At 56.5% G+C, this 18,366-nt stretch overlaps 1 protein-coding gene across 3 annotated transcripts in view; it reads left to right on the top strand.

The window, feature by feature from the left end:
- Positions 1-18,366, top strand: part of LOC116992155 (leukocyte elastase inhibitor-like) — a 90,344-nt gene that overhangs the window by 67,049 nt on the left and 4,929 nt on the right. For 2 of the 3 annotated variants that reach the window (XM_042778980.1, XM_033051451.2), the window contains exon 2: positions 17,346-17,523. In XM_042778980.1, the coding sequence (XP_042634914.1) occupies positions 17,356-17,523 (168 nt within the window). In that variant the 5' untranslated portion in view covers positions 17,346-17,355. Of the gene's footprint in view, positions 1-16,048; positions 16,196-16,855; positions 16,966-17,345; positions 17,524-18,366 lie in introns of those variants that run through there. The other variant, XM_033051460.2, reaches the window with a different exon arrangement.

Raw genomic sequence — 18,366 nt, 5'->3', positions numbered from 1 at the left:
TTCTGAGTTCCAAGGCTGTTTATATTATCTTATCTAAGGAATTTTCTCTCTAGCTTACAGCGCTCTGCTCTGCATGTCCGTTCAAGGCTCTTCTTTCGCCCTCAGGGGCTGGAGTTATCTCTTATACCCTAAATTACGTATACAGTAATTTCACGAATACAAGCCGCAGCAATTTGACAAAAATTTTGGTGGAAACCCGGAAGTGCGGCTAATAGTCGGGTGCGGCTAATATGTTAATAATTTTCTGACATTTACAACCCCAGACGTGCCAGCCAGAGTGCCGAGCCAAGCACCTGCCAGTAAAAGCCGGCATTTCGCAATTGTTACAGTGTTACCGTGTTGCCCTGGCTCCCTGCAGGCAGTACGGGGGGCAGGGAGAGAGGCAGGAGAGCTCTCTTCTTCCCTCCTCTGCCACAGCCCAGGGGAGGAGGGGGGGGGCGCCGCCATTGCCGCGGCTCCGGGACCCGACGGGAGCCCCGCGCAGCCATTGCCGCGGCCCGGGGAGGAGGCAGGGTGCTTTGTCCGCGCCCGCCGCCGGCGCCACGGGCGCGGGAAAGCTCCGTCCCCGCCCACCGCCGCTGCCGTAGGAGCGGGGGAAGTTCCGTCCCTGCCTGTTACCGCGGGGCAGCGCCGACCCGGGGTGACCGAGCCCAGTGGCAGCGGGGGGTGGCCCCGAGCGGCAGCACCGGGCTGGGCCACCTGGCCCCGTCAGTGACCCCTAGCGGGCCGAGCCTGCACAGCCTTAGCTCAGCCAGTAAACCCCGCCCTCCCGCGGTTCTGTTACTAATTGCACGCGGGTCCTCGCTGCGAACGACAGAGCGGCTTATATTCAGGTGCGGCTTATCTATGGACAAAAACCGAAATATTTGCCAACACCCAGAGATGCGGCTTATACTCAGTGCGGCTTGTATTCGTGAATTTACTGTACTTTATTTACAACATATAAGGCACACCAGACTATAAGGCGCACCTTTTTTTTTGCAGTGAGGATCCGCGCTGAGCAACAAAGTAACAAATTAGTAACGAATCACGCGATTGCAGGGTTTAAGTGCAGGTGCTGAATTTGCAAACCGTTGCAAAGGAAAAAGGGTACAGAAAGATTCGCACGAACATGGGATTTACAGGCAGGTGCTGAATTTCCAAACCTTTGCAAAGGAAAACGCATACGGAAAGATTTGCGTGAACGCCGTGTCCTGGTATACGAGACAGAATTGCAAGGAAAGAGGCAGGAGCTTTTCCTACAATGGAGAGTGAAAATCCCCTCTCTCCCAGTTTACTACATTTGGGAAATTAAGGGGCTCTCAGGCAAAAAGTAGGCGTTTAGGAATAACAGTTCTTTACGGATACATCTATAAGACAAACAAGAACAACATCAGCTATGAAAAATCAGTGACAAAATAGAACGAAACTCAGTCTCAGTCCCTTTTCCAGTCACAGGCGCTCTTCTCCGCTCTGTTACAGATACTCGTGACAAATCGGAGGAGCCAGTCAAAATTATTCATAGAAAAGTTATTAGTAAGCGAATTTAGCAAGTGATAACTGAGCAAAAGTAGCACTGGGCGGCCAGGGAGTCATTGCTCCACCAATGGCTCGCACCAAAAAGCAGTTTTAGTTTGTTTTTATACAGTCTATTTTCCGGTTCTTGAGATTGCTCGTTCTGATTTGCTGGTGTACTCTGCAATTTTAGCAAGCAGAGTGAGGAGCTTCTAGGGGGTTGCTTCCACCTCCTGATGGGAGTTGATAAGGGTCTGGTGTGGTCGTCTTTCTCAGCAAGTCCTCTGGTATTGTTCTGTCTCTGTAATCTCCTGGGGGCCCCTCTTTGTTTCCTCAACAGGAACAGGTGCTAACAAGTAACTCTTTGCACTCAGCGTCTGTAAGCACTTACTGAGCCGGATTTGATAACAAAGCACATTTCATTACAGGCACGGTCCTGGTGGAGAGCGGGGTGGGGTGGTCTGCTCAGGCGGAGCAGCTGCAGGAGCAGGGAAGTGAGGTGGCAGCAGCAGGGCTGTCTCAGGTGAGAGAAGGGTGAAGGATGGCTCTCCACACACCGTTTGCGTCCCAGTTCTCAGCGATGTTCTCAGAAGCAGGAGGCTTCACCAGTGCCGCAGTGCAGGGCAGATCCCTCCGCAGAGAAAAACCTCTCTCCTCCGCATTCGGGCCAGCGAAAGATTCCCCCTGGAAAGACAAAACAACCCACAACCATCCACCTCCCACCCCTCCCTTTTGTCTTGAGCAATTAAAAGGTAATGGAGTCGTCCGGCCATGTTTCTTAGCATGATAATGTGAAAAAATTTCTCTACCAAGGGAAAGAGTAAACAACTCTCCCAACCCCCAACACGTGGGTTTACAGGCAGGTGCTGAATTTCCAAACCTTTGGAACCTATCAGAGTAGCCCTGAAAAGCAGCCTAAAAGAATCAAGCACTAAAAAATACAGAGAAAAATCACTCACTTCTATGAAACTTTTAAACAGTTTTATTTTTAAACAGCTTTATTTTTCAGTTGGCTCTATTAATCTTCCATGAAACCTTTGAACTCTTCCGTATTGGAAATCATAAATTGGGCGATGGCGGCATCCAGTAAACCCAAACCCGTATCACCCGTATCTTCATCCTCAGAGTCATCAGCTTTGGCACTCTCAATGCCGTCGCTGGTCAGTCCAGGAATGATGTTGGCCCTCGCGAAGCCCTGGATGATAATTGTGGCGGTTACTTTACGCCAGGCATGCAGTATCCACAGGCACACAGTAGCATATCTTGCCCAGCGTTGCCTTCCAGTCTTTGTGAAGAAGTGCTCTCCTTCCACCATCCAGTATTCCCACAGAAATGGCAGTTTCACCTTGAAGGAACGAATAACGCTTATGTCCAGTGGTTGCACTTCTTTGGTCAAACCACCGGTATTACAGTAAGCTCCGAGTTCATCTTTTTCACCATGGCTTTCACACTTTTGGCTTTGTGGGCACGCATGGAAGCGAAAATCAGCAGTCCCAGCAACGGATAAAAGAATCCATCCGGTCTACGAGCATAAACTTCCGTTAGCCAAGTTCTCATCACCTATTCATTCATCCAGCTTTTTGGATTCACTGCAACAAATATTCCATCTGGAAATTTGTTTTTAGGCAATGTTTTTCATTTAAAAATTACCATTGGGGGTAATTTCTGCCCATTTGACGAAACACAGAGAACTACAGTAAGTATCTTTTCGTTCCCTGTGGTGCAAACTGGTACCGTGGATGTTCCGGTTCTCTAGACACTTCAGATCAGCGGTGTATTGAAGGTGAGGGGGACTTCATCCATACTGATGATGTGTTTGGCTTGTGGATTTTTTTCAGCAATCTTGCTTTTGCAGTAACTCCAGAAGCTGGCTAACTTTTCCTTGTAATCCGCTGGCAGCTGCTGAGAAACCGTCGTTCTGGTACGGATAGAAAGCTGGTGTCGTTTCATGAAATGAAAGCACCAAGACGGTCTTGCTTTAATATCATTTATACCCATTTCATTTGCAATCGCTTTGGCTTGTATCCGAACGGCGACAATTGAGAAGCTTCTGTCAGCTGCTCTTTGTTCGGAAATCCATCGGTCCAGTCTCTCATCTAGTTGTGGCCACCTTGGTTTATTTCCATGGAAACTTTGTCTTCTTTGCAAGATGTAGGTCATCTTCTTGCTGCCTCCACTTGCGCACCACGGACTCATTAATGTTGAATTCTCTAGCTGCAGATGTATTTCCGTGTTCTTTTGCATAGTTGATTACTTTAAAATTAAAATCCGCCTCGTAAGCTGGTCTCCTCTGTGGAGCCATGTTGAAGTCACTCTCCCCATTAACACCCACCCTCAGTAACACCTTCATCCAGGGATAGGCAGGAAGCTTTTCTCTGATTGCTTTATCGCGGTCAGAAATGCGGGAATTGTCTAAATCTCCATGCCCAAACAATCCCGTAGTCTAAACAATGCAAGCGATTCAACTTTTTCTTTGGGAAAGATGCAGCACAGTGTCAGTTAACAGTAACTTTCCAAATTTTGTCCATGTAGAAGGCACACTTGTTTTTTTGCAGCGAGGATCTGCGCACAACAAAGCAACCAATTAGTAATGGAATCCCCCGATCGCAGGGTTTACTGGCTGGTGCTCAATTTGCAAACATTTTTCACGGATCGACACAGCCTTTAAACACAGTCCCAGGCTCCCTTCCCGTGCTGCAGGCCCCGGCACTCCCACCCACCACCAGCACCAGCTGGCACAGCACGCGGTTCGCAGTGGGGTGCTCACAGCTCATGGTTCGCGGCGGGGTGCTCAAGTGTTGTCCTCCATGTCTCATCCCAGGGTGGAGACAGACAACTGCACAGTTGTTTCAGTTCTGAGGGCGACATTGAGCGGAATTTTTTGGTGGGAAAATTGGAAGGGATCTCTAGGGGAAACAGTTGTTTTTAGGGAAGAGTCTGAGGTAATTTGGGGAGACTGGGCAGAGAAAATTTTGTGATAAACCCTGAAGTAATTTTTAAGGGCCATAAGGAATATTGAAATCTCAGTTAATCTGAACGAGAATGAATGAAAGCAAAATCTAAAGTAATTGAGTGGTTTATAACATTTTCCCTAGCCCCTGGCAGTTTTCTGCCTACTGCTGGTGCCTGGTCAGCGTGACCTCCTGAAGTCTGGCAGCTTCACAGCCTTTGTCCCTGTGCCAGCCCTGAAGTGCCTCAGTGCGTAGAGGCCCCTGTGCCATCCACGCAGTGCAGTGCAGTGCCGGTCTGATGCTTTTATCTCCCACTGTGCAGTAGGGATGGCTCCCTTGCGCAGGTTGGTTGCACGGACTCTCTCTTCTGGGACTGTCTTCCCCTCTCTCCCCTGTCTTCCCCTTAGTTGGTGTGAGTGAGCAAGTGCGATTGTGCTATAGCCCCCCCTTTAGACATAGAGCAGGGTAGTTTCGACTTCCCAGGAGAGAAAGAGGAGTTCTGTGCAGCCACAAGCAGGTCCCCAAAAGGCTTGGGCTGGAGAAAGTGTCCAGCCTAGCCCCTGCTTTCTGAGGACGTCAAAAAGCCACTTGGCGGCAACGTGAGCAGCATGAACCGCCTGTAGTCGGGGCCTGGGTCTGGGTCTAGGGTGCCCTTTCTGCTGGTGAACCGGCAGCGTGCGGGCCCTGTAATCGGGGCACGTGTCAGGACGTTCCCTGAGGAGGAGTCCCTTGTCCCTTTGTCCCCAGGAGCAGCCCCAGGTCCCTGCAAGCAGGGCTGGGGATGCTGCTTTAGCCAGGTGACAGGAACGACTGCTCCCAGGCACCTGCCAGGGCGCAGGTTGAAGAAGTGCTGGTGCCACCTCCTTGGCAGCCTCATAGAGGAGGCTCGTGGGGTTCCTGCAGACGGCTGTGTTGCCGTGCCGCGCTGCGGCCGGGCTCTGGGCGGTTCCTAGCTGGGACGCAGGCAGGAGCCTGTGCTCCGTGGTGCTTGTTGAGGGTGCCGGGTTGCGGGGGGTGGCCCAGTAAGTGGGGTTGTGTGCGTCCCCTAGCCTCGGCGGGTGGTCGGACGGGCCCCCTGTAATCAGGCGGGAATTCCTGTCCCCGGCCTTTCAGAGGAGTGGGGCCAGGAGTGCTGGGCCGGGCCTGTGCCCTCCCTGTCCTCGGGGCTGGGCTCCCGGCCCCTCGGGCGCTTCTGCTTTAGGCCGAGATCCCGACTGCCCGGAGATTGAGTCTGGTTCCTGTCGCAGTGGAGGAAGGCTGACCTCCGTGGCTCCCTGGGTGTGCACCAGCTTGTAAGCAGGCTGCGGGTTGGGGAGCCTTTGTGCTCCCTTCAGCTGGCAGCCTGTGCTGGGTGCCCTCCCCGTTCGAGGGGTGTGGCCCGGACTTGGAGAGAAGGAGCCTCCGTAGGTCTTGGGGACTGGGGCCAAGCTGTAAGTCAGGGCCGGTGCTCTGGACTCCCCGGGCACTTTGCAGCCCAGGCAGCGGTTTGACCCCCTGTAAGCAGGGCTGCAGCCTCTTGTCCGCTGCTTTGCATGCCCAGCTTATTTTGCCCAGCAGGCGCGGCTCCCATCACGGCATGGGACTTCAGCGGACGTCAAAGTGGTGATTCAAGCTGAAGTTGGAGGCTTTTTGGAAGCTGTCAGGGGCCCTGAGGGTGGTGGCGTGAGGATGTCACTGTGGAGCATTACGCTAGTGGTTCCCTTGAGGAACTGGAGCTTCTGAGGGCTGAGTGTGTCATCCATCGGCGGAAGTCATGGGACGAGGAGGCAAGTGCTGACACTTCAGGCTCAGGAGTGGAACGGCGAGGCAAGAGCGAGCTGGAGAGGCAGCGGCTTCGAGCTCAAGAGTGGAATGACGAGGCAAGAGCAAGCTTGGAGCTGAAGAAGGAGCACAAGAGGCCCTCTGGGTAAAAGGCCTTCATGGCATAACCAGGGCACCTTCAAGGTCTCGTGGATGACTTTGCAATGGGCGACCTCCCTGTGTGCGGGGCTGGGTGTTTGCGGTGGTTGGCCTTTTGCCGTTGTCCTCCTTTGGCTGCCCCCGGCCCGGCTGCCCTGAAAGCAGGGCAGGGCTTTTCCCTAGTCCCTGGCAGCTTTCTGCCTGCTGCTGGTCCCTGGCCAGTGTGACCCCCTGTAGTCTGGCAGCATCACAGCCTTTATCCCTGCGCCAGCCCTGAAGTGCCTCAGTGCGTAGAGGCCCCTGTGCCGTCCACGCAGTGCAGTGCGGTGCCGGTCTGATGCTTTTATCTCCCACTGTGCAGTAGGGATGGCTCCCTTGCGCAGGTTGGCTGCACGGACTCTCTCTTCTGGGACTGTCTTCCCCTCTCTCCCCTGTCTTCCCCTTAGTTGGTGTGAGTGAGCAAGTGCGATTGTGCTATAGCCCCCCCTTTAGACACAGAGCAGGGTAGTTTCGACTTCCCAGGAGAGACAGAGGAGTTCTGTGCAGCCACAAGCAGGTCCCCAAAAGGCTTGGGCTGGAGAAAGTGTCCAGCCTAGTCCCTGCTTTCTGAGGACGTCAAAAAGCCACTTGGCGGCAACGTGGGCAGCGTGACCCGCCTGTAGCCGGGGCCTGGGTCTGGGTCTAGGGTGCCCTTTCTGCTGGTGAACCGGCAGCGTGCGGGCCCTGTAATCGGGGCACGTGTCAGGACGTTGCCTCAGGAGGAGTCCCTTGTCCCTTTGTCCCCAGGAGCAGCCCCAGGTGCCTGCAAGCAGGGCTGGGGATGCTGCTTTAGCCAGGTGACAGGAACGACTGCTCCCAGGCACCTGCCAGGGCGCAGGCTGAAGAAGTGCTGGTGCCACCTCCTTGGCAGCCTCATAGAGGAGGCTCGTGGGGTTCCTGCAGACGGCTGTGTTGCGATGCCGCGCTGCGGCCGGGCTCCGGGCGGTTCCTAAGTGGGACGCAGGCAGGAGCCTGTGCTCCGTGGTGCTTGTTGAGGGTGCCGGGTTGCGGGGGGTGGCCCAGTAAGTGGGGTTGTGTGCGACCCCTGGCCTCGGCGGGTGGTCGGACGGGCCCCCTGTAATCAGGCGGGAATTCCTGTCCCCGGCCTTTCAGAGGAGTGGGGCCAAGAGTGCTGGGCCGGGCCTGTGCCCTCCCTGTCCTTGGGGCTGGGCTCCCGGCCCCTCGGGCGCTTCTGCTTTAGGCCGAGATCCCGACTGCCCGGAGGTTGAGTCTGGTTCCTGTCGCAGTGGAGGAAGGCTGAGCTCCGTGGCTCCCTGGGTGTGCACCAGCTTGTAAGCAGGCTGCGGGTCTGGCAGCCTTTGTGCTCCCTTCAGCTGGCAGCCTGTGTTGGGTGCCCTCCCCGTTCATGGGGAGTGGCCCGGACTTGGAGAGAAGGAGCCTCCGTAGGCCTTAGGGACTGGGGCCATGCTGTAAGTCAGGGTTGGTGCTCTGGACTCCCCGGGCACTTTGCAGTCCAGGCAGCAGCTTGACCCCCTGTAAGCAGGGCTGCAGCCTCTTGTCCACTGCTTTGCATGCCCAGCTTATTTTGCCCAGCAGGCGCGGCTCCCATCACGGCATGGGACTTCAGCGGACGTCAAAGTGGTGATTCAAGCTGAAGTTGGAGGCTTTTTGGAAGCTGTCAGGGGCCCTGAGGGTGGTGGCGTGAGGATGTCACTGTGGAGCATTACGCTAGTGGTTCCCTTGAGGAACTGGATCTTCTGAGGGCTGAGTGTGTCATCCATCGGCGGAAGTTGTGGGACGAGGAGGCAAGTGCTGACACTTCAGGCTCAGGAGTGGAACGGCGAGGCAAGAGCGAGCTGGAGAGGCAGCGGCTTCGAGCTCAAGAGTGGAATGACGAGGCAAGAGCAAGCTTGGAGCTGAAGAAGGAGCACAAGAGGCCCTCTGGGTAAAAGGCCTTCATGGCATAACCAGGGCACCTTCAAGGTCTCGTGGATGACTTGGCACTGAGCGACCTCCCTGTGTGCAGGGCTGGGTGTTTGCGGTGGTTGGCCTTTTGCCGTTGTGCTCCTTTGGCTGCCCCCGGCCCGACTGCCCTGAAAGCAGGGCAGGGCTTTTCCCTAGTCCCTGGCAGCTTTCTGCCTGCTGCTGGTCCCTGGCCAGTGTGACCCCCTGTAGTCTGGCAGCATCACAGCCTTTATCCCTGTGCCAGTCCTGAAGTGCCTCAGTGCGTAGAGGCCCCTGTGCCGTCCACGCAGTGCAGTGCGGTGCCGGTCTGATGCTTTTATCTCCCACTGTGCAGTAGGGATGGCTCCCTTGCGCAGGTTGGCTGCACGGACTCTCTCTTCTGGGACTGTCTTCCCCTCTCTCCCCTGTCTTCCCCTTAGTTGGTGTGAGTGAGCAAGTGCGATTGTGCTATAGCCCCCCCTTTAGACATAGAGCAGGGTAGTTTCGACTTCCCAGGAGAGAAAGAGGAGTTCTGTGCAGCCACAAGCAGGTCCCCAAAATGCTTGGGCTGGAGAAAGTGTCCAGCCTAGCCCCTGCTTTCTGAGGACGTCAAAAAGCCACTTGGCGGCAACGTGGGCAGCGTGACCCGCCTGTAGCCGGGGCCTGGGTCTGGGTCTAGGGTGCCCTTTCTGCTGGTGAACCGGCAGCGTGCGGGCCCTGTAATCGGGGCACGTGTCAGGACGTTGCCTCAGGAGGAGTCCCTTGTCCCTTTGTCCCCAGGAGCAGCCCCAGGTGCCTGCAAGCAGGGCTGGGGATGCTGCTTTAGCCAGGTGACAGGAACGACTGCTCCCAGGCACCTGCCTGGGCGCAGGCTGAAGAAGTGCTGGTGCCACCTCCTTGGCAGCCTCATAGAGGAGGCTCGTGGGGTTCCTGCAGACGGCTGTGTTGCGATGCCGCGCTGCGGCCGGGCTCCGGGCGGTTCCTAAGTGTGACGCAGGCAGGAGCCTGTGCTCCGTGGTGCTTGTTGAGGGTGCCGGGTTGCGGGGGGTGGCCCAGTAAGTGGGGTTGTGTGCGTCCCCTGGCCTCGGCGGGCGGTCGGAGGGGCCCCCTGTAATCAGGCGGGAATTCCTGTCCCCAGCCTTTCAGAGGAGTGGGGCCAAGAGTGCTGGGCCAGGCCTGTGCCCTCCCTGTCCTTGGGGCTGGGCTCCCGGCCCCTCGGGCGCTTCTGCTTTAGGCCGAGATCCCGACTGCCCGGAGGTTGAGTCTGGTTCCTGTTGCAGTGGAGGAAGGCTGAGCTCCGTGGCTCCCTGGGTGTGCACCAGCCTGTAAGCAGGCTGCGGGTCTGGCAGCCTTTGTGCTCCCTTCAGCTGGCAGCCTGTGTTGGGTGCCCTCCCCGTTCATGGGGAGTGGCCCGGACTTGGAGAGAAGGAGCCTCCGTAGGCCTTAGGGACTGGGGCCATGCTGTAAGTCAGGGTTGGTGCTCTGGACTCCCCGGGCACTTTGCAGCCCAGGCAGCGGCTTGACCCCCTGTAAGCAGGGCTGCAGCCTCTTGTCCGCTGCTTTGCATGCCCAGCTTATTTTGCCCAGCAGGCGCGGCTCCCATCACGGCATGGGACTTCAGCGGACTTCAAAGTGGTGATTCAAGCTGAAGTTGGAGGCTTTTTGGCAGCTGTCGGGTATTCTGAGGGTGGTGGCATGAGGATGTCGCTGTGGAGCATTACGCTAGTGGTTCCCTTGAGGAACTGGAGCTTCTGAGGGCTGAGTGTGTCATCCATCGGCAGAAGTCATGGGACGAGGAGGCAAGCGCTGACACTTCAGGCTCAGGAGTGGAACGGCGAGGCAAGAGCGAGCTGGAGAGGCAGCGGCTTCAAGCTCAAGAGTGGAATGACGAGGCAAGAGCGAGCTTGGAGTTGAAGAAGGAGCACAAGAGGCCCTCTGGGTAAAAGGCCTTCATGGCATAACCAGGGCACCTTCAAGGTCTTGTGGATGACTTTGCAATGGGCGACCTCCCTGTGTGCGGGGCTGGGTGTTTGCGGTGGTTGGCCTTTTGCCATTGTGCTCCTTTGACTGCCCCCGGCCCGGCTGCCCTGAAAGCAGGGCAGGGCTTTTCCCTAGTCCCTGGCAGCTTTCTGCCTGCTGCTGGTCCCTGGCCAGCGTGACCCCCTGTAGTCTGGCAGCATCACAGCCTTTATCCCTGTGCCAGCCCTGAAGTGCCTCAGTGCGTAGAGGCCCCTGTGCCGTCCACGCAGTGCAGTGTGCTGACGGTCTGATGCTTTTATCTCCCACTGTGCAGTAGGGATGGCTCCCTTGCGCAGGTTGGTTGCACGGACTCTCTCTTCTGGGACTGTCTTCCCCTCTCTCCCCTGTCTTCCCCTTAGTTGGTGTGAGTGAGCAAGTGCGATTGTGCTATAGCCCCCCCTTTAGACATAGAGGAGGGTAGTTTCGACTTCCCAGGAGAGAAAGAGGAGTTCTGTGCAGCCACAAGCAGGTCCCCAAAATGCTTGGGCTGGAGAAAGTGTCCAGCCTAGCCCCTGCTTTCTGAGGACGTCAAAAAGCCACTTGGCGGCAACGTGGGCAGCGTGACCCGCCTGTAGCCGGGGCCTGGGTCTGGGCCTAGGGTGCCCTTTCTGCTGGTGAACCGGCAGCGTGCGGGCCCTGTAATCGGGGCACGTGTCAGGACGTTGCCTCAGGAGGAGTCCCTTGTCCCTTTGTCCCCAGGAGCAGCCCCAGGTGCCTGCAAGCAGGGCTGGGGATGCTGCTTTAGCCAGGTGACAGGAACGACTGCTCCCAGGCACCTGCCAGGGCGCAGGCTGAAGAAGTGCTGGTGCCACTTCCTTGGCAGCCTCATAGAGGAGGCTCGTGGGGTTCCTGCAGACGGCTGTGTTGCGATGCCGCGCTGCGGCCGGGCTCCGGGCGGTTCCTAAGTGTGACGCAGGCAGGAGCCTGTGCTCAGTGGTGCTTGTTGAGGGTGCCGGGTTGCGGGGGGTGGCCCAGTAAGTGGGGTTGTGTGCGACCCCTGGCCTCGGCGGGTGGTCGGACGGGCCCCCTGTAATCAGGCGGGAATTCCTGTCCCCGGCCTTTCAGAGGAGTGGGGCCAAGAGTGCTGGGCCGGGCCTGTGCCCTCCCTGTCCTTGGGGCTGGGCTCCCGGCCCCTCGGGCGCTTCTGCTTTAGGCCGAGATCCCGACTGCCCGGAGGTTGAGTCTGGTTCCTGTTGCAGTGGAGGAAGGCTGAGCTCCGTGGCTCCCTGGGTGTGCACCAGCCTGTAAGCAGGCTGCGGGTCGGGGAGCCTTTGTGCTCCCTTCAGCTGGCAGCCTGTGTTGGGTGCCCTCCCCGTTCATGGGGAGTGGCCCGGACTTGGAGAGAAGGAGCCTCCGTAGGCCTTAGGGACTGGGGCCATGCTGTAAGTCAGGGTTGGTGCTCTGGACTCCCCGGGCACTTTGCAGTCCAGGCAGCAGCTTGACCCCCTGTAAGCAGGGCTGCAGCCTCTTGTCCACTGCTTTGCATGCCCAGCTTATTTTGCCCAGCAGGCGCGGCTCCCATCACGGCATGGGACTTCAGCGGACATCAAAGTGGTGATTCAAGCTGAAGTTGGAGGCTTTTTGGAAGCTGTCAGGGGCCCTGAGGGTGGTGGCGTGAGGATGTCACTGTGGAGCATTACGCTAGTGGTTCCCTTGAGGAACTGGAGCTTCTGAGGGCTGAGTGTGTCATCCATCGGCGGAAGTTGTGGGACGAGGAGGCAAGTGCTGACACTTCAGGCTCAGGAGTGGAACGGCGAGGCAAGAGCGAGCTGGAGAGGCAGCGGCTTCGAGCTCAAGAGTGGAATGACGAGGCAAGAGCAAGCTTGGAGCTGAAGAAGGAGCACAAGAGGCCCTCTGGGTAAAAGGCCTTCATGGCATAACCAGGGCACCTTCATGGTCTCGTGGATGACTTGGCACTGGGCGACCTCCCTGTGTGCAGGGCTGGGTGTTTGCGGTGGTTGGCCTTTTGCCGTTGTGCTCCTTTGGCTGCCCCCGGCCCGGCTGCCCTGAAAGCAGGGCAGGGCTTTTCCCTAGTCCCTGGCAGCTTTCTGCCTGCTGCTGGTCCCTGGCCAGTGTGACCCCCTGTAGTCTGGCAGCATCACAGCCTTTATCCCTGTGCCAGCCCTGAAGTGCCTCAGTGCGTAGAGGCCCCTGTGCCGTCCACGCAGTGCAGTGCGGTGCCGGTCTGATGCTTTTATCTCCCACTGTGCAGTAGGGATGGCTCCCTTGCGCAGGTTGGCTGCACGGACTCTCTCTTCTGGGACTGTCTTCCCCTCTCTCCCCTGTCTTCCCCTTAGTTGGTGTGAGTGAGCAAGTGCGATTGTGCTATAGCCCCCCCTTTAGACATAGAGGAGGGTAGTTTCGACTTCCCAGGAGAGAAAGAGGAGTTCTGTGCAGCCACAAGCAGGTCCCCAAAATGCTTGGGCTGGAGAAAGTGTCCAGCCTAGCCCCTGCTTTCTGAGGACGTCAAAAAGCCACTTGGCGGCAACGTGAGCAGCGTGACCCGCCTGTAGTCGGGGCCTGGGTCTGGGCCTAGGGTGCCCTTTCTGCTGGTGAACCGGCAGCGTGCGGGCCCTGTAATCGGGGCACGTGTCAGGACGTTCCCTGAGGAGGAGTCCCTTGTCCCTTTGTCCCCAGGAGCAGCCCCAGGTGCCTGCAAGCAGGGCTGGGGATGCTGCTTTAGCCAGGTGACGGGAACGACTGCTCCCAGGCACCTGCCTGGGCGCAGGCTGAAGAAGTGCTGGTGCCACCTCCTTGGCAGCCTCATAGAGGAGGCTCGTGGGGTTCCTGCAGACGGCTGTGTTGCGATGCCGCGCTGCGGCCGGGCTCTGGGCGGTTCCTAAGTGGGACGCAGGCAGGAGCCTGTGCTCAGTGGTGCTTGTTGAGGGTGCCGGGTTGCGGGGGGTGGCCCAGTAAGTGGGGTTGTGTGCGACCCCTGGCCTCGGCGGGCGGTCGGAGGGGCCCCCTGTAATCAGGCGGGAATTCCTGTCCCCGGCCTTTCAGAGGAGTGGGGCCAAGAGTGCTGGGCCGGGCCTGTGCCCTCCCTGTCCTTGGGGCTGGGCTCCCGGCCCCTCGGGCGCTTCTGCTTTAGGCCGAGATCCCGACTGCCCGGAGGTTGAGTCTGGTTCCTGTTGCAGTGGAGGAAGGCTGAGCTCCGTGGCTCCCTGGGTGTGCACCAGCCTGTAAGCAGGCTGCGGGTCTGGCAGCCTTTGTGCTCCCTTCAGCTGGCAGCCTGTGTTGGGTGCCCTCCCCGTTCATGGGGAGTGGCCCGGACTTGGAGAGAAGGAGCCTCCGTAGGCTTTAGGGACTGGGGCCATGCTGTAAGTCAGGGTTGGTGCTCTGGACTCCCCGGGCACTTTGCAGCCCAGGCAGCGGCTTGACCCCCTGTAAGCAGGGCTGCAGCCTCTTGTCCGCTGCTTTGCATGCCCAGCTTATTTTGCCCAGCAGGCGCGGCTCCCATCACGGCATGGGACTTCAGCGGACGTCAAAGTGGTGATTCAAGCTGAAGTTGGAGGCTTTTTGGCAGCTGTCGGGTATTCTGAGGGTGGTGGCATGAGGATGTCGCTGTGGAGCATTACGCTAGTGGTTCCCTTGAGGAACTGGAGCTTCTGAGGGCTGAGTGTGTCATCCATCGGCAGAAGTCATGGGACGAGGAGGCAAGCGCTGACACTTCAGGCTCAGGAGTGGAACGGCGAGGCAAGAGCGAGCTGGAGAGGCAGCGGCTTCGAGCTCAAGAGTGGAATGACGAGGCAAGAGCGAGCTTGGAGTTGAAGAAGGAGCACAAGAGGCCCTCTGGGTAAAAGGCCTTCATGGCATAACCAGGGCACCTTCAAGGTCTTGTGGATGACTTTGCAATGGGCGACCTCCCTGTGTGCGGGGCTGGGTGTTTGCGGTGGTTGGCCTTTTGCCGTTGTGCTCCTTTGACTGCCCCTGGCCCGGCTGCCCTGAAAGCAGGGCAGGGCTTTTCCCTAGTCCCTGGCAGCTTTCTGCCTGCTGCTGGTCCCTGGCCAGCGTGACCTCCTGAAGTCTGGCAGCATCACAGCCTTTATCCCTGTGCCAGCCCTGAAGTGCCTCAGTGCGTAGAGGCCCCTGTGCCGTCCATGCAGTGCAGTGCGGTGCCGGTCTGATGCTTTTATCTCCCACTGTGCAGTAGGGATGGCTCCCTTGCGCAGGTTGGTTGCACGGACTCTCTCTTCTGGGACTGTCTTTCCCTCTCTCCCCTGTCTTCCCCTTAGTTGGTGTGAGTGAGCAAGTGCGATTGTGCTATAGCCCCCCCCTTAGACATAGAGCAGTTTAGTTTCGACTTCCCAGGAGAGAAAGAGGAGTTCTGTGCAGCCACAAGCAGGTCCCCAAAATGCTTGGGCTGGAGAAAGTGTCCAGCCTAGCCCCTGCTTTCTGAGGACGTCAAAAAGCCACTTGGCGGCAACGTGAGCAGCGTGACCCGCCTGTAGTCGGGGCCTGGGTCTGGGCCTAGGGTGCCCTTTCTGCTGGTGAACCGGCAGCGTGCGGGCCCTGTAATCGGGGCACGTGTCAGGACGTTCCCTGAGGAGGAGTCCCTTGTCCCTTTGTCCCCAGGAGCAGCCCCAGGTGCCTGCAAGCAGGGCTGGGGATGCTGCTTTAGCCAGGTGACGGGAACGACTGCTCCCAGGCACCTGCCTGGGCGCAGGCTGAAGAAGTGCTGGTGCCACCTCCTTGGCAGCCTCATAGAGGAGGCTCGTGGGGTTCCTGCAGACGGCTGTGTTGCGATGCCGCGCTGCGGCCGGGCTCTGGGCGGTTCCTAAGTGGGACGCAGGCAGGAGCCTGTGCTCAGTGGTGCTTGTTGAGGGTGCCGGGTTGCGGGGGGTGGCCCAGTAAGTGGGGTTGTGTGCGACCCCTGGCCTCGGCGGGCGGTCGGAGGGGCCCCCTGTAATCAGGCGGGAATTCCTGTCCCCGGCCTTTCAGAGGAGTGGGGCCAAGAGTGCTGGGCCGGGCCTGTGCCCTCCCTGTCCTTGGGGCTGGGCTCCCGGCCCCTCGGGCGCTTCTGCTTTAGGCCGAGATCCCGACTGCCCGGAGGTTGAGTCTGGTTCCTGTCGCAGTGGAGGAAGGCTGAGCTCCGTGGCTCCCTGGGTGTGCACCAGCCTGTAAGCAGGCTGCGGGTCTGGCAGCCTTTGTGCTCCCTTCAGCTGGCAGCCTGTGTTGGGTGCCCTCCCCGTTCATGGGGAGTGGCCCGGACTTGGAGAGAAGGAGCCTCCGTAGGCTTTAGGGACTGGGGCCATGCTGTAAGTCAGGGTTGGTGCTCTGGAGTCCCCGGGCACTTTGCAGTCCAGGCAGCGGCTTGACCCCCTGTAAGCAGGGCTGCAGCCTCTTGTCCGCTGCTTTGCATGCCCAGCTTATTTTGCCCAGCAGGCGCGGCTCCCATCATAGTCTGGGACTTCGGGGGACGTCGAGGTGGTTATTCAAGCTGAAGTTGGAGGCTTTTTGGCAGCTGTGGGACTTCTGAGGGTGGTGGCGTGAGGATTTCGCTATGGCGCGTTTTGGTGGAGGCTCCCTTGAGGAGCTGGAGTTTCTGAGGGCTGAGTGTGTCATCCATTGCCGGAAGCCGTGGGACGAGGAGGCAAGCGCTGACACTTTAGGGTCAGGAGTGGAACGGCGAGGCAAGAGCGAGCTGGAGAGGCCTTGTGTCAGAGCCCCGCGGGTTCGGTGTCGCTGTCCCCGCGGTTGCCGCCCGCCGGGCAGGGGCGCGGCCAAGCCTCGGCTGCGCTGGGGCTGCGCGGGGCGGGAGGGGACCGGGGCAGCCTCCGCCCTGTCCCCGCCCTCGGGGCGTCCTTCGGCAATGGGGCGGCATCGGGAGGAAAGGCGGAAATGTTTCCTCGGCTGCCGAAATCGCAGCGCTTGTCGGGCAGCGTGAGGTGCGGGCTGTAAAGGGCTTTGGTTGCAGGGGCTGCACGGCTGGGGGAAGGAAGGGAAAGTGAAGGCGCGCTCGGGGCTGTTGGTTCAGATGCTGGGTCGGGAGGTGCTGGTGTTTTCTTTGGCACAGAGCTTGATACAAGAGCATTGGCAAGCTGCCGTGCCGATTGTGTGTCTGCCAGAGAGGGCTGGCAGTGATATTTGGAATTTGTGTGGGAGGACCGTGCAGGAAATCCCCAAATTCTGGTGCAAACTCCTCCCCGTGTTTGTGTCTGAAAGGAAGCAGCAAATCTGACAGTTCTGCTTTAGGACGTGTAGGGAAAGCTGCTGTGTGAGTGAAATGTGTGGGGGTGCAGGGTCTGTGAGTCTGAAGAACTTTAACGTGGATTTGCCAGCACAAATCCCTCCAATTTCCAGTTGTAATGCAAGGAATTTTATATTTGTTTCTTTTAATATATAATGCCATTGAGATGGAGTGATAAATAAAGTTATGGGTAATGTGGGGAAGAAATATCCTATTTTAATGTGACTGATGTTTGTTTGCTGGCTTTTCAGTTTGTATGGGAAGTCTTGTTTAGGGTTTTTTGATGTTTTTATTTTAGTTTTTTGGTTAGTCAACGTTGTTATGATATAGGTATTCTTGCTTGTTTGTTTGATTTTAGAGAAAACCCCTCTGGCGGCTCACCCTAGCCGAGCTGGCAGGTTGAAATCCCAGCGTGCACACGTAGAAGCAAGCTGCAGGTACCACTGAAGGTGTGGTGAGTTACAGAAGGTAAGAGTTGGAAATTCCATCATTCTGATGTCTGACTTTGGCTCTGCCTGCCCTAAAAAGGCAAATTCTTTTCTGTGTGAAGTCAAGAGAAACTTGTTTCAGGAAGTCCTGAACAAATTAGTGTTGTGCCTGATCACCTCAAAAGGTGTCACACTGTGTAGGTGTGGGATTGAAATCCAGTAGCAGACTCAAAATCGCTGAAATAACTCAGATGGGTAGGATGGGATCTCAGGTGCTTGTGGCACCAAATCAGCCTCCAGTGAGGTGATCATTTTCCAGACTTTGCTGCCTAGTTTACCCTGGGAAGTGTAGAAGGTAGAAATAAAACAGTTTTGTATTCAAATGAATTATCAATTCTTGTTCTGTGTTTTATGTGCCAGGCTCAGAAACATGGAAAGTCTGTGTGCAGCAAACACCACTTTTGCACTGGAGCTGTTAACAAAGCTGTGTGAGAAGAAAAGTGGACAGAATGTGTTCTTTTCACCATTTAGTATTTCTTCTGCTTTGTCTATGGTTTTGCTGGGTTCCAGAGGTGGCACTGAAGCCCAAATAAGAAAGGTAGGTCAAAATTAAGTGAGTGGATGGCATTTGATTTGAGTATATGAGCAAGAGATTTTTCTTACAGTCTGTGAGGTGCAGTTCTGCTAAAGTGTGATTGTCACTGGGGTGTGAGAGAGAAGGTCTCTTGCTTGGTGTGTGTGTGTAAACAGAACATGTTTTCTTTGGTTTTTTACTGTGAGCTTTGTTTTACATGAAATGAATAGGTTCCTGGGATTAGTTTGTGGGGGTTTTTTTGTGGTTTTTGAGTCTCATCTTTAATCCACAATTAGGAGGTACCTGGAACTTTTTTTATGATGAATTTGTAGGTACATAAATTATTTTGTTTTCCTTCCTTTCTCCAGCCTAAAATCATATGATACATGATCTGAAAATGAAGTGAGGTACATAAAAATATTTTTTAAATCCCACTGTCTACATTTCAAACTGGTATCTTCGACTTGATTTATTCCTTTTTAAAAGTTTCCTCAGGTAGCAAATATCTCTTGGCATGTGTTTTATCTACGAAGTGATGATAGTAGTAAGTGTAGAATCAGTCATTATGGTTTGGATGTTTGCTGCCTTTGCAGAGTGCGAGAGGAGTATAAACTCATACCTTGTTTCTATGTACTTTATAAAAACTTCCTCATAAACTTATGTTGCTGCCATAGTTGGAGATATTCAAAATGCATCTGGACACAGTCCTGGGCTACCAGCTCTAGATGTCCCTGCTTGTCTAGGGCATTGTAGCAGATTGTTCCAAAGGTATCTTCCTATCTTAGCCGTTCTGTGATCCTGTAGTGCTTGCCTTGAGGGAAGGAAAATGGGGACTGCTGACTCTGCTGCTCCCTAATTTGTGACTTG

The sequence above is a fragment of the Catharus ustulatus genome, chromosome 1 (assembly GCF_009819885.2).
Source record: "Catharus ustulatus isolate bCatUst1 chromosome 1, bCatUst1.pri.v2, whole genome shotgun sequence".
Classification (NCBI taxonomy): domain Eukaryota; kingdom Metazoa; phylum Chordata; class Aves; order Passeriformes; family Turdidae; genus Catharus; species Catharus ustulatus.
This window is presented reverse-complemented; position numbering and strand designations above follow the sequence as displayed.